The sequence below is a fragment of the Acipenser ruthenus genome, chromosome 26, assembly GCF_902713425.1.
Source record: "Acipenser ruthenus chromosome 26, fAciRut3.2 maternal haplotype, whole genome shotgun sequence".
Lineage (NCBI taxonomy): Eukaryota > Metazoa > Chordata > Actinopteri > Acipenseriformes > Acipenseridae > Acipenser > Acipenser ruthenus.
Genome location: NC_081214.1, coordinates 23,804,076 through 23,817,580, shown reverse-complemented (window position 1 = coordinate 23,817,580; position 13,505 = coordinate 23,804,076). Strand labels below are relative to the sequence as shown.

General features: G+C 46.2%; 1 protein-coding gene across 8 annotated transcripts; it reads right to left on the bottom strand.

Moving 5' to 3' along the window:
• Positions 1–91: 91 nt before the first annotated feature.
• On the bottom strand, positions 92–12,955 carry LOC117430222 (UDP-N-acetylglucosamine transferase subunit ALG13 homolog). 8 transcript variants are annotated; one of them, XM_059000666.1, is made up of 10 exons: positions 9,154–9,335; positions 7,213–8,247; positions 6,416–6,543; positions 4,061–4,151; positions 3,445–3,620; positions 3,197–3,339; positions 2,862–3,030; positions 1,978–2,080; positions 1,717–1,801; positions 92–1,484 (listed from the first exon to the last, which is right to left on the bottom strand). In XM_059000666.1, exons 3-10 carry the CDS (start codon positions 6,489–6,491, stop codon positions 1,254–1,256), a joined length of 1,074 nt encoding a protein of 357 aa, XP_058856649.1. In that variant the 5' UTR covers positions 6,492–6,543; positions 7,213–8,247; positions 9,154–9,335; the 3' UTR covers positions 92–1,253. The 8 variants fall into 8 exon arrangements, 6 of the variants coding, with proteins under 6 accessions (XP_058856649.1, XP_058856648.1, XP_058856647.1 ...); XM_059000665.1 differs by having other exon boundaries at positions 6,416–6,756; positions 9,154–9,331; XM_059000664.1 differs by having other exon boundaries at positions 6,416–8,247; positions 9,154–9,331.
• Positions 12,956–13,505: the final 550 nt, after the last annotated feature.

The window sequence follows — 13,505 nt, the reverse complement described above, 5'->3', positions numbered from 1 at the left end:
AGACCTCGTCTACAGTGACACTGATGACATCACCGTCTACTTCCAATATGACCAAAGCAGGGATGTGAAACAAACAAACAGTCAGCAGAACTTGGGTTTAAAAAAAGAATATGTTTTATTTGATTATGCAGCTTTTACAAAACTTAACAAATATAAAAATATATATGTGTGTATTTGCACAAAGGCTATGGAGCGCTACACATTCTAAACATTTTAATAACAGCATTCGACATTAACCCTAGTTGAAACGACACACAAGAACATGAAATCCTAAAAACGTATCATTTTTTTTTGGCAGCAAACAATATAATATTCATAAGCGGAGCAGAATGTAGACAGCAGTCTTAACGCAGCAGCAAGGACATGCTCAGATAGTGCTTTTCCTTCATTTTGTAAGTAACAAAAATTGCAGCTGTAGACCACAGTGAGGACAGTGGCTGGTACCTCCCGAGCTCCTCAGCCCTGCTCCTCGAGGGCTGGTCCAGTCCGCGTTTCTGCACAGCCTCCACCTGCATTCCAAAGGCATGTCAATCTCCCGAGCTCCTCAGCCCTGCTCCTCGAGGGCTGGTCCAGTCCACGTTTCTGCACAGCCTCCACCTGCATTCCAAAGGCATGTCAATCTTCCCTCTGACCACACACACACACGGCTCTGGAGAAAGTCCCACTGAGATTACAATATCTTTTCAAGGGAGCTCTGGTTAAGAAGGTTAAAAACACAAATTCAAATGAACACAACCAATACAAACAACTTAATCAAATTAAAACAAAAAAAAACTTAGGAGCATCTACTATAAACAAACTCCTTTTAAACCGTATCAAGACAGTAAGTTTCATCCTGAAAACTGAATACCTTTCAGTACAAACCATAGGAGCTGTGCAAGTTAGAACAGCCCGAGATCTCAGATGAGAAGTGTGCTAGAGGTCATTTGAAACGTACATGGATTCGAGTGCCTCTACTGCATTGTATCAAGTGAGGCTTGCTGATCTGCAATTACCAGATGGTAGCCTGTATGGCTGAGCCAAGCTGCTGCAGCTCAGATCGATGCCTTCTCTGTGTGACTAAGAACCAAGTGACAAGAGCAACAGAGAGCCCGCTGGGATCTGAGCAGAGATCCCTGAACCGCATGAGGAGAGTACTGAACCGATATGAAGTGAAGCAACACTGCGAGGTGAATGAGGGACGCATGTGTGAATGGTTGGGTGGCGCTCCACCCTTCCCCAGGGGGCTGTGGTGGCTGGTTGGGGGGCCCTGGTTACACCTCGTAGGGGGGGGCCGGCAGGGTGGAGCTGGAGGAGGCACTGCTGGTGGAGACGCAGTCGGGGTCGTCTTCGGGGATGAGGAGAGAGCAGTCGGATCTCACGGACCCCCCCGGGCCCCCGCAGCTGTCAGATACGCTCCCCGCCCGCTCCTTCACTGTGCACACCGGCTCGGAGAAGTTAGGCTTGAATCCGTCCACGATGTCCTTGGAAACATGAAGCCACTCCTGCAGGGAGAGAGGGGAGAGGAGGGGAGAGAGGAAGGGAGGGGGGGGGAGGGGAGAGAGGAGGGGATGGGGAGAGGGAGCGAGAGATAAGAGAGAGGACACGGAGTTGAGAAGGGAGAGTGATGGGGAGAAGGAGAGGGAGGACAGGGAAAGAAGGACGGTTAGATACAGTAGTTAGATCACCAGGCTACATCAATAGGTCCTTGCCTCTTCACACACCCAGTTTCCATACCTGGAAGTTCCCGTCGTAGCTGTTGAAGAGTTCCTCGAAATTCTTCCCAGGGTTGGGGATGACGGGCACCAGGATGATGCGCAGTCTGTGGGACAGAAAGCACAGTCAGGGACTGAGCCAGGGGCCTGAGGCAGAGACTGAACATCCACTGCAGAGAGGCAGTCCGGGGTATGGGCTTCACGATTCATCCCCTTAGCCGTGCCCCTGGTGACACGGCAGCACAGAGACAAGCCCCTGGCTCAGGCACACAGCGTGACCTACCGTTCATTGTGGATCAGACAGCAGGCGAGGATGAGCAGCACGGCCGAGCCCATGATGGGATAGATGACCACAGAGGGGTTGAAGCTGAAGTGAATGTCTGTGTCTGAGGGGTCAGGGGACAGCCCAAGAAGACAAAAACAACAGAGAAACTCTGTATCAGTGCTCGTCGTCCCTGCTACCCCTGCGGCTGTTTGTTCTAATCGCTTCTCTTTTTTTTTTTTTGGAGTGCAATAAGAGCAATCGCTGTCAGCACTAAACTATTACACTGCCCTTCGCTGTCTCGTGCATTGGAACACAATGCAGGCTGAGGGGAGAAACACAGTATTGCACTCCTGGATTGTTCTGCTCTGTTAGGAGGCAAAAGCAACACTTCTTATGGGAAGAATGCAGCGATTACATGCAGCACTAACTGCAAACTAAACTCCACCGTCCCAATCTAACATATTCACACGTCAAAGCAAAACCCACTGGGGGATCAAACTCTACAGCAAGGACGGAAATAAGACTCCTACTGCATAGCACTTTCACCCATTCCAGGTCTTAATACAAGCTTAACTAGCCCCAGTGTGTAGGTAACAAGCTCAGGTGTGTCTTATTAAAATCATATAGCAAAACCAGGATACGGATCACACTGCTATGCAATGGGAGCCTTATTTCCACCTCTGTACATGGATAAAACAAGGCTCTCTGTTTAGTAAGCAGCGCATTACATAGTTAAAACACAAGCTGCATCGGAAATCAGACAATTCACATCAGAAACCCAGAGTTGAGTTTAGTCGAAGCTTTGATCAGGAAATCCTGTGTTATTGTCCATGATCGATTCAGCCCTGCCAGCATGACAAACTGCGTGCTGATGGGAGACAGGCTTTGGGGTTCAGACGTACCTTTACTGGTGGCATTGCTCCCCCAGTACGCAGGCTGGCTCCAGTCACTCCAGTAGTCAGATTTGCCACAGAACTCATTGATCCTGACCTTCACTTGGAACTCATACAGCTCTTCAGCATCGGGAAAGGGCAAGTTAAAGTACCTCAGAGAAGTAAATGCTGGGGAGTTCTGGGGGGGGGGGGGGCAGAGAGAGTCAAGTGCTGCCCGTTAATGAGGAGCATTCACATCGTTTTGAGATATTAGCAGTATTAGGTGTGGCAGCGGCAGCTGCAGATTTACAAACTCATAAAAGCTGCTCTCGCAGGAATGCTTAATAAAAGGCGCAGCTCCTTACCTGCCAGGCAGAGTCTGCGCTGCTTCTATACCTCACTATGGACTCCAGGCACTTGGATTTGCTCATGCTGGTGTTCCAGTACAGGTACAGACCATTGCTGCTGCTGTTGACCACGGTCAGGTTTACTGGGGAGTACAGTTTCACTGACACACAGACAGAGAGAGAAAACAACATTAACCAATAGAGAAGCGCAGTGCTTGTAATCACAGCCTCTGACACACTGGGTAGTTAGACAATGGCTGTGGTACCTAATGGTTTCAGGTAGATGTCTTTGTTCCAGATGGCCATATTGTTGGCTGAGGACAGCAGCACTTGGAAAGTTGAAAAGCGCATGTGGGAGTTGTACTCCAGTCTGCAGCCCACATTGTAGCCCTCCACCTGGGTGTAACTCGGGCACTCTGCATACTCAGCGCCTGTCCTGTACCTGGTTCAGAAACAGTAAGACATGAAGCCAGTGCACCAACAAAACTGTACGTTAGACCATACCCTGCAGAATACCAACGAATTACAAAAGCGCATTGGTAGAATCCCAATGGAAACCTGCCCATACCTGCACTGTTAGTTGTCAAAGAGAAAAGCACATTAACCATGCTGGAGAGGAAAGTCTGGCACAGAGAGGCTTGAAACAGCCCCCCCTGCAGCAGTGCTTGTGCAGGAACTCCAGCAGCAAGCACACGGCTTTCTTTTACTGGTTCCTAAAAGGTGGGATTGCACAGAGCTTGCACCGCAGGCTGCACTGAGGCAGCTTACTGCTGGAACGCCTTATTAAAACTCCTTGGCTGTCTGCAGACTCTCATGACAGGTATAGTGCTGGGCAGTGCAGTGGGTTTATCATTGAAAGCAGTGGCTCAGTGGCGCCCTCACCTGCTCTGGAAGGTGTAGTTGCGGTCTGGCCTGCCCGTCTCCTTCCAGGTGCACTCAGTGTAGTCCTCGTCATGGATGAGGCAGCGCACACCTGCACGGAGAGACGCTGCAGTCACACTGTATCGGAGAGCTGATTCCAGCACATTAGGTGCAATGTTTATCCTCAGCGTTAATACCCGTAATTCAAATAACATTTTACTACACATGAAACTTTGGACCGGCACACCTGCTTTAGGATTCATGTAAAGTTCCATGCATACAAAACAAGCACATGTTTCTGTACGGGATAAAACAGCATCATCTAATTTGTTGTACTTAACAGGTACTGTTTTGAGACTTGTAAGCGCACAGTTTCTGTAATGGAATTACATGCAAACCCACATTTCCTGGTAGCGCGTTACACACCACGCTGTAACATTCCTGCTAACTGAGCACCCTCCTGTGCAATACACAGTCACAGTAAGCAGTGAGCATAGGGTTACCATGTGAGTCCATGTACACGAGGACAGGCTTTCCAATCACACCCTCCTACTGTAATAATGAGTGAGTGAGTGAGTGAGTGAGAGAGAGAGAGAGAGAGAGAGAGAGTGAGTGGCGCGAGGCAATGTTAGTTCGTTGGAATTCAGTAAATGTCATGTGGTGATCTTACAGGAATGAATGTGCTATTACAGTGCGGCATGTCATTCAACAGCTACCAATATACATTCGCTGAGTGATCTAGTTCAGTGGTTCTCAAACTGGGGTCTAGGGACCCTAGGGGGGCTGCTGAGGTCACCCAGGGGTCCCGAGAAACACATATATTAATTTTATAAAAAGGTCTCTTTCACTGGCGCTTTGAGAGACAGGCACCGGCATACTTACAGGTTATATACATTCAACGTTTACTGTCACTTCTCTACCCTATATTTATTTTCCTTTTCAAAACCGTTCACAAACAAACACAACTTCTGATCTAGTGCGGGTTGAGATTGTGATCCCCACGTTTCCTTGGTTAGGTACACCACAGATAAAAAAAACGTTTATGTATGATGTTAATAGCAGTGGTGGTAGATTAAGCTAGTCCACATGCACTAGGAAGGATTGCCAGGCTTCCTAACCCTTCTTTATAAGAGCAGTATGATCTTCTCCAATGCAAGGGCACACACACACAATCCCTGACTCAGTGAAGCTGTGAGGCTGGAGCAGCCTTGCCTGGTGTTTTTAGCCCTGCTTCTAAGAAACTGTTTTTCTTTTGCACTGAAGGGATTTTGAAAGCGGGGGCTGCCCACAGTGAAACAAGAAATGAGACGGAGTGTCGAACAGAAACGCTGAAGGAAATCCCCACCCCACCGCCATCGTGTTCATCATCACTGCATGATCTTACACTTGAGATGGCTTGTGTATCAATTAAAAACTGGTGTAGGAACACAGGCCCAGGCATGAAGATACATGAACATTACTTTAGGAGCTTGTATAGCTGTGATTGAAATAGCAGGCAATCACACCTCAATAGGGACCTTAATTAAGACAGCTACATTATATATATATATATGTTTTTTTTAATAAAATAAACTGACATTCCTAAAAGTGTTCCAAACTGTCGACTGTTTTTACAGGAGGCGTCAGGAACTGTCTAGAACAGTTTTAAAAACAGGCTTTTCATTTCAATCTCAGCGTGAAAATAATTCACTTAAAAAAAAATCAGTTGTTACATAGGAGCACAACTGAAATATAATACATTATTTTTGAATGTAAGCTCTCATCTTCAGATCTAATGTGTTCTGTAACACATGAACACACGGACACTAACCTGCTCAGAAAACAGAGCCGAGGACCAGGAAAACAGATCCCTGCTAACCAATCTCCTGGAAGCCTATTTTAAAAAATAAAAATTCAACACTCTGTTTAATGACTGATCTTTTTTGCGAAGTTTGGTCGTGTTTTATCAGGCGTTTTTACTTTGGGATGGCTTGTCATGAAAGGCGCTATAGAAACAGAATTTGATTGCTTGAAGTTCCCCAGAAGGAGCTGAAAGGGAGCCCAGCAGCGATCTGGCTCCCCTCGGGCTCAGCTGACACTGGCCGATTGCGAAAACATATCCGACCACACTTCCTGTTCCACTTTAGGTAAACCAGTTATTACAGGTAAGACTTAAAAACGATTTCAAAACCTCAAGTGTCTTACCAAATTGTTACTTTGAACCCGAAAACAAACATGAGACGTGTCACAAACTAGTTTGAAACCAAAAACAAACCACCCAGCGAAACACACGTCTACAAACCAGCCTCGCCAAGGGGGGTACTTGTGGCGGAGGTGTCATTATTTCCTGCTGAGAAACAATATAACAAAATGAACAAAACACACACACACGCTTACCAGTGCTGGCCTCCCCGCTGCACTCAAACCCTCGGAGAAGTAGCACAGTCAGTACCAGTGCTGCTCCCCGCTCCATCACTCGGTAACTCTGGTATTTCCCTTTGCTGACAGCCACGATTCTCTGCTCTCTGCTGATGAAACGGTGCTTGCTTGTGCATCTGTGGTGCAGCTCGACACAGATATATATGCATTTTCATTTCCTGTTCAAGATCTCGCTGACAACCGGAACCCAGCACCACACACGCATCAGCTTAGTGCTTAGTGCTTTCATTAGGTTGAAGTCTCTTGGTAAAATTTCAATCTCCTGGGGCTGGTTTCACAAAGCAAGTCCAGGTAGCAGTCTGCTAAATCCAATTCAATTCCATAATTAAAAAAAAATAATACATTTAATCATACAGACTCGCTGAGTGGATTTCTACTAAACTTTGTCGTTCTGTCTAAAAACATTGTTTTTTTGAAAGTGCGGACAGTGCTTTGTGAAACTGACCCCTAGCTCCAAGCAGTTTTGTTTTTAACAGTAAATTTGACCCATTTAAAAAGAACTTTCAGTCCAGCTGATTTTCAAAAGGGTTCTGGACCCGATTCTACCTGCCTCCTCAACCAGGTTTCAGGCTGTTTCAAATTTACTGACTATAGCGACACTTGTTTAGTATGACATGGTGAGATGTGAAAGCCAGCGAAAAGCAGCAAAACTTACTTAGATTAGATCTAAGTAACTTTGAAAAATTCCACATGGGATTCCCTACTAGGAGAAGAAACTTAGCAGCATGATGAACACAACTTATTTACAACTGTACCGGAAACAAATATTCTAGTTGTGATTCCTCACTTTAATCAGAGACACATTGTAGTGTGAAGAGGGAGAGAGGAGGGGGGGGGGGCTGTTTCTGAAAAAAGAAACAAGGACCAGGGGTCACAGATGGAGATTAGATAAAGGGGCATTCAGAACAGAAAATAGCAGGCACTTTTTTACACAGAGAATTGTGAGGGTCTGGAACCAACTCCCCAGTAATGTTGTTGAAGCTGACACCCTGGGATCCTTCAAGAAGCTGCTTGACGAGATTCTGGGATCAATAAGCTACTAACAACCAAACGAGCAAGATGGGCTGAATGGGGCCTCCTCTCGTTTGTAACCTTTCTTTTGTTCTTACTGGTTTTAAATTGGTGGTTTGTAAGTAAGGCTGTACAATGCAATTTAGTGACTGAGACATACCCCAAAATACAACAGAGACAACTTAGCAAATACATGGTTATCCAGCACTCTCTACTGGTTTATTAACGGTTTCTTTAACAAGCAAAAGCTGAAACACATGACAGTCCGGGGTAGAAAACAGGCAGTTCCAGTCAAACCAGTATAGCTGGGCCAGCTGCCCACAGCACACGGATCAATGTCCTTCAATCAGAACTTCAAAACGCTCAGTCGCAATGCCAAGGTAAAGCTGAGAAGAAACAAAGTCAGGTCAAGGCTGAGGCTGATGCCTTTGTTTGACCTCAGAATCAAACCTCAGAATTCTATCACCAGTTTCAAATTCACTGCAAAATATCAGACAAAACATCACAGGATGAGGGGCGTGGGAGCGGGTTCACCTTAGCGTGTTGGGAAATCCTGTAAATATAAACCCTTGCTGAGATAAAACACAAACAAACAGAGACCCTTTAGTGTACAGCACAGCTTTCACCGTGACTTCTGTCTGTAAAATGAAACATTAAGAGGCTTCGTTCACTGCAGCCCAACTGCTTTGTCCAGGAATGTGGCAAACTTCTCTGTCTGGCCGGGCAGGAAAGGGTTAAGTGCAGAGAGATCCATCGTCTTCAAAGTGTCCGAGAGTGTCCTGGGGGGGGGGGGGTTAAGAAGACAGGATCAATCGCTGTTCTATAACACACACTGTGTTCTATTACACCAGCGGAGAGCAGACTGATCTGACGAAGTTAGAGACACAGATGCTTACAGAATCAGTGGGGCTCTCCTGAACAGCCCAGTGCAATTTACACACCTCGCAGGCTTGCTCTCGGAGCTGCAACCTCTGCTGATGAAAATCTATCTTTCTTGTAAAGAACAACAGCTTTTCCTGCTGTGTCAACGCCCCTGCCTTATCTTATCTCATTGGGGATGGTGTTAAGGTGTGGACACCATAGATAAAGATTTGCTGTTGCAACGGCAGCACACACTATAACACACAATGATCTTCTGTGGATCGCACAGACACAGAGGGAGCACTGAAGACGTTTTAAATAAATACGCAGAGCATTCACTGGTCTTCAGTCTTTGTCATGTGCTACAATTACACACAGCTCCTGAGTATAGCTGCTTAGTGTAACTTATTTTTAGCCCAGCCAGTAGTTCGTTAACATCTGTGCCTGTCCTCCCACCCCAAACAGGTTTAGAGGAAAGACTGACGTGCACACACACACACACACACAAACCACAGTCTGTACACGTACTTGTTGGCCTTTTTAATTAACCTTTTACCGCAGTGTCGTTCAATTTGCTTTAATAACGTTGGGGGCAGTAACTGTGCTTCCTGTGCTTGTCAGCCTCCCTCTGCTCTGTGCTGCTGTAACCGAGGGGGGCTGTTATGCTGCTGAACAGCCTCCCTCTGCTCTACTTCCTTGATTCAGACAGGAAGGTGCTTGTGTGATCTGGATCAGATAACAGGTTTGAAATACACATCAGTAATGGAAACTTCAGCTATTAAAGGTTTGGGGGAAAATTGTATTTTAATTGTATTATATTTGACCTGCAGGTGCAGTAGTAATGAAGCTGGCTGAGCTGACCTGCAGGTGCAGTAGTAATGAAGCTGGCTGAGCTGACCTGCAGGTGCAGTAGTAATGAAGCTGGCTGTGCTGACCTGCAGGTGCAGTAGTAATGAAGCTGGCTGTGCTGACCTGCAGGTGCAGTAGTAATGAAGCTGGCTGTGCTGACCTGCAGGTGCAGTAGTAATGAAGCTGGCTGAGCTGACCTGCAGCTGCAGTAGTAATGAAGCTGGCTGAGCTGACCTGCAGGTGCAGTAGTAATGAAGCTGGCTGTGCTGACCTGCAGGTGCAGTAGTAATGAAGCTGGCTGAGCTGACCTGCAGGTGCAGTAGTAATGAAGCTGGCTGAGCTGACCTGCAGGTGCAGTAGTAATGAAGCTGGCTGTGCTGACCTGCAGGTGCAGTAGTAATGAAGCTGGCTGAGCTGACCTGCAGGTGCAGTAGTAATGAAGCTGGCTGTGCTGACCTGCAGGTGCAGTAGTAATGAAGCTGGCTGAGCTGACCTGCAGGTGCAGTAGTAATGAAGCTGGCTGTGCTGACCTGCAGGTGCAGTAGTAATGAAGCTGGCTGAGCTGACCTGCAGGTGCAGTAGTAATGAAGCTGGCTGCACTGACCTGCAGGTGCAGTAGTAATGAAGCTGGCTGAGCTGACCTGCAGGTGCAGTAGTAATGAAGCTTGCTGAGCTGACCTGCAGGTGCAGTAGTAATGAAGCTGGCTGAGCTGACCTGCAGGTGCAGTAGTAGAGATGTCCGTCCCGGTGCAGCTGTCTGGCCAGCTCTAACTGGTGATTGTTCATCAGCTGATCGTTTATAACAACCAGGAGAGGCGTCCCGGCTCCCAGGGTCTCCAGGCAGCTCCCCGCACCTGACGAGACAGGAGCGCCATTCATATAGCGTCTTTCAACCTCTACAACAGCATTTACCCTGCTTCAACAAGCTTATTAATATTCTTTACAATGCTCACCTTTTCCTTTGCCATGCTTTCACTGTGCTTTATTACACTCTGCCATGCTCTCACTGTGGGGCACTTGTATAAAGGTGGAAGGCAGGTTTAGATAATCTGACTCACTCATGACTGCCTTAATCAAATCAAGATCTGAAAGCTGCTGCACTGCTGATTTTGAAAGCTAAACGAACGCACGGACGGTATATTATGTAGATGTAGAACTTGCTTGGAAGTAACCATTGCAAGGAGCAGCTTTGGGTTAGAGCCTAGCTAACTGTAAATGTTACAATACTACCTAGTAATTAATGAGGCAGTGAACTTGAACCCTTGTGTCTGTTTAGCAGTAACAATGTATCGTACTGGGTGATGTAGTCATCAGCAGATATCCATTCCACAAGAGAGGTCAGAGTGGGGGATTGTAATCAAGAATAAAGAAACACTGACGCTCATTATAATGTGACATCATTTCCATCTGCTACAAACTATCTGATACAAAGACATTTCAAATGCCTGTCTCAATCAATATCGACTATAGAGAGCAGGGCTCTCCAACCCTGGGCCTGGGCAGCTGCTGGGGCTGCTGGGTTTCATTTCATCCGATCTCTGTTGCTTAATTGAACCAATTATTGGCTTAATTAGTCCAGGTTAACAGGTGTTCCAGATCTTTAGCCACTGATGATGTAAAGACACCTAGAAAACCTGCTTGGCAGGGGCTCTCTGGGACCAGGCTGGAGACCCCTGATATAGAGGGTTACCATACGACTCCATGTACATGAGGACAGTTCAGGCCTTTCAACTCGCACCCCAATGCATTCTGGTAAGTGTAGTCCTGCTGTGAAAGGCACCTGAGACAGGTAAAACGTACCAGAATGCACTGCGATGCGAGTGGAAAAGCCTGAACTGTCCCTCTCTGTACATGGAATCGGTAAGCTGATATATGAATTCAATCAAACCTTACAAGCATGCTTAGTAACACAGCACGAACGGTGTTTGTCTTACCCGCATGGCTGATGACGAGGTCGGCGGTTCGGATCTCTCCTGTTATGGAATCCTTGTATCGGAACACCTCGAGTGTAAACTCGGCCGAGCTGTACGGAGCAGGTTCGACAGCGCCGCGTCCGATCTGCAGAACCAGTCTGCCGTAACCAAGCTCCCGAAGCGCCTGGAAGGAAACCGTGGGATTGGGAATTCATACACGAACGGGCGTGTCACTCTGACAACACAAAACTCAAGGCTGGGTCTATCTGCACCACCGGAGTGTCTCAATACTGAGGGATCGAAATGTTTAAGAGCACTCAGAACAAGTCATTGCGCATAATAACTCACTCCTGCAGAAGTATATTTTCAACTCAAAAATAACTGAGCGCCGAACTGACATATTTAACTGCCCTGACTTAAATTAAGTTCATCCCTCTCTGTGATTTTTATTTCTGTTACCAAACAACCGCTGCTAAACGTACCCAAGTTTTATTACTGTTTAATAGGAGTATACTTTTTTGTCCCTTATTATTATTATTATTATTATTATTATTATTATTATTATTATTATTATTAACTGGTTGGGTGGTTTTACATAACGGTTTCAAAACTAACTGTGCAAATAGTGTTGTATACAGCACAGATATTATGGGTAGCTGTGTTGGCGCTATATTGAATTCTTGGCAATGTTCACAGTGTTGCCAGATCTGAGGTTTACATGAATGGACAGTTAGCACCTGTGGTGCCGTGTCGTTTTTTTTTTTTTTTTGGAAAACTTGCTATGTGGTTAACAAATGCATTTCTATATTTGATCAAAAGTCGTTTATCTTATAATTTACACCCGAGACATGTGGGTAATTAAAACTCCTTTGTCTCTTGAGTACCGACCCTGAACACCGCATACCACCAGAACCTTTCTATTGTGCCCCTCTGGGTGGAGGCACAATACTTGCTGAGGAGGGAATGAATTCAGTTGTAAGAGCCGTGTTTAAATGCGGTGCGAGTCAGTGAATATAAATTCTGGAAAACAGACCCGCTGAATATTCAACACAATAGGGCAGATACGCCCCGCCCCTTTCTCACCTCGCACTCGTTTAGTTTCGATTGGCTTAGCGAGCTATCAATCACATTCATTAGAGGTCCGGAATCACAATGCATCTGCAGAATTACTTCTGACGCGGGTCCAAACTGACAAACGGCTGCACTGACAATAAAAAACGAGTTTTAATATCTGCACACCGAGTTAATTTAGGTAAATAATAATAATACGATTATGTAATACGAGTTTAACAGTAAATTACCTGGATGACGTCTTCTGATGTTACGCACGATATTAATTCATCGAAGCTTGTTGTCCCCACCGTGACGAACACGGACTTCATGACGGGTTTAATAGCACGAAGCAGGATTATATAATTATATTATAATCTTGAAGGTGTATTACTTGTAACGAGTTAAAGGTTAGGGCTGTCCGCTCGCACTGTGGCGTTTCCGGTAGCTACAGGCCAACTGGTTGGTTTCACGGAGTTCTGACTCCCAACCTTGACTGAGGCTATATAGAGCATGCATGCACAGTTTAGAAGTGTATATGACACATGCGCACAGCCAGACAGTCTGCAGACATACACAGATATATAGAACAAACCCGTGTGTGTGTGTGTGTGTGTGCGATCCAGCGCTGCATCTGTAGAGCACCGTTCAATACAAAACTAGACTGACAGATCCTCGAATCCCTCCAGATCAGATACGCTGAAAATGTTGATGCAATACTGGCATGCCCTTCAGATGCGGTTTGCCCTGCACATTTTTACCACCGGTCTCCATGGAAACCTGGCTGGCAGTTACCATTAGGTGTGCTGTTAGTGCCGCTTCTAAAGGGGCCCGAGGGACTGTGCGCTCATCTGATCACTCAGCTCTCCGCCTACACGAAACAGAGGGAACCGACAAGAGCCGTTTGCCATTAAGACCAGCTGTTACCTGGTACTAGCGCATCTGCTGCTAACGAGCAGTGCTTTCATTGGATTAACTATTCACTGCCCGGTATCACTACTGCACCCTCTGTTGATTACATCCCATAACAAAAATACAATGCATTTTCCACCTTGAATATTATGTATAATACATTTTTTTTAAAATGCTTTAACATTATGAAGAACACTTTCAGTTGCATGAATGGGAATGCAAGTATTTAATCAGTGCAGAATCATACTCTTGCAGCATTCACTCACCTGGTCTTTTGTCATTTCCATTACTGATTGGCCATAAACGAGACAAGCTTCGGTGACTCGGCATCCTGATCTAAACCTGCCTCAATACCACCACCTGCTGGGTCCTGGTGGTAACGCACCCTCTTCTGAAGACAGGAGCGCCAGCTCAGTGAACCCCGGTGGCTGTGATGCCCTCTCCACATCCAC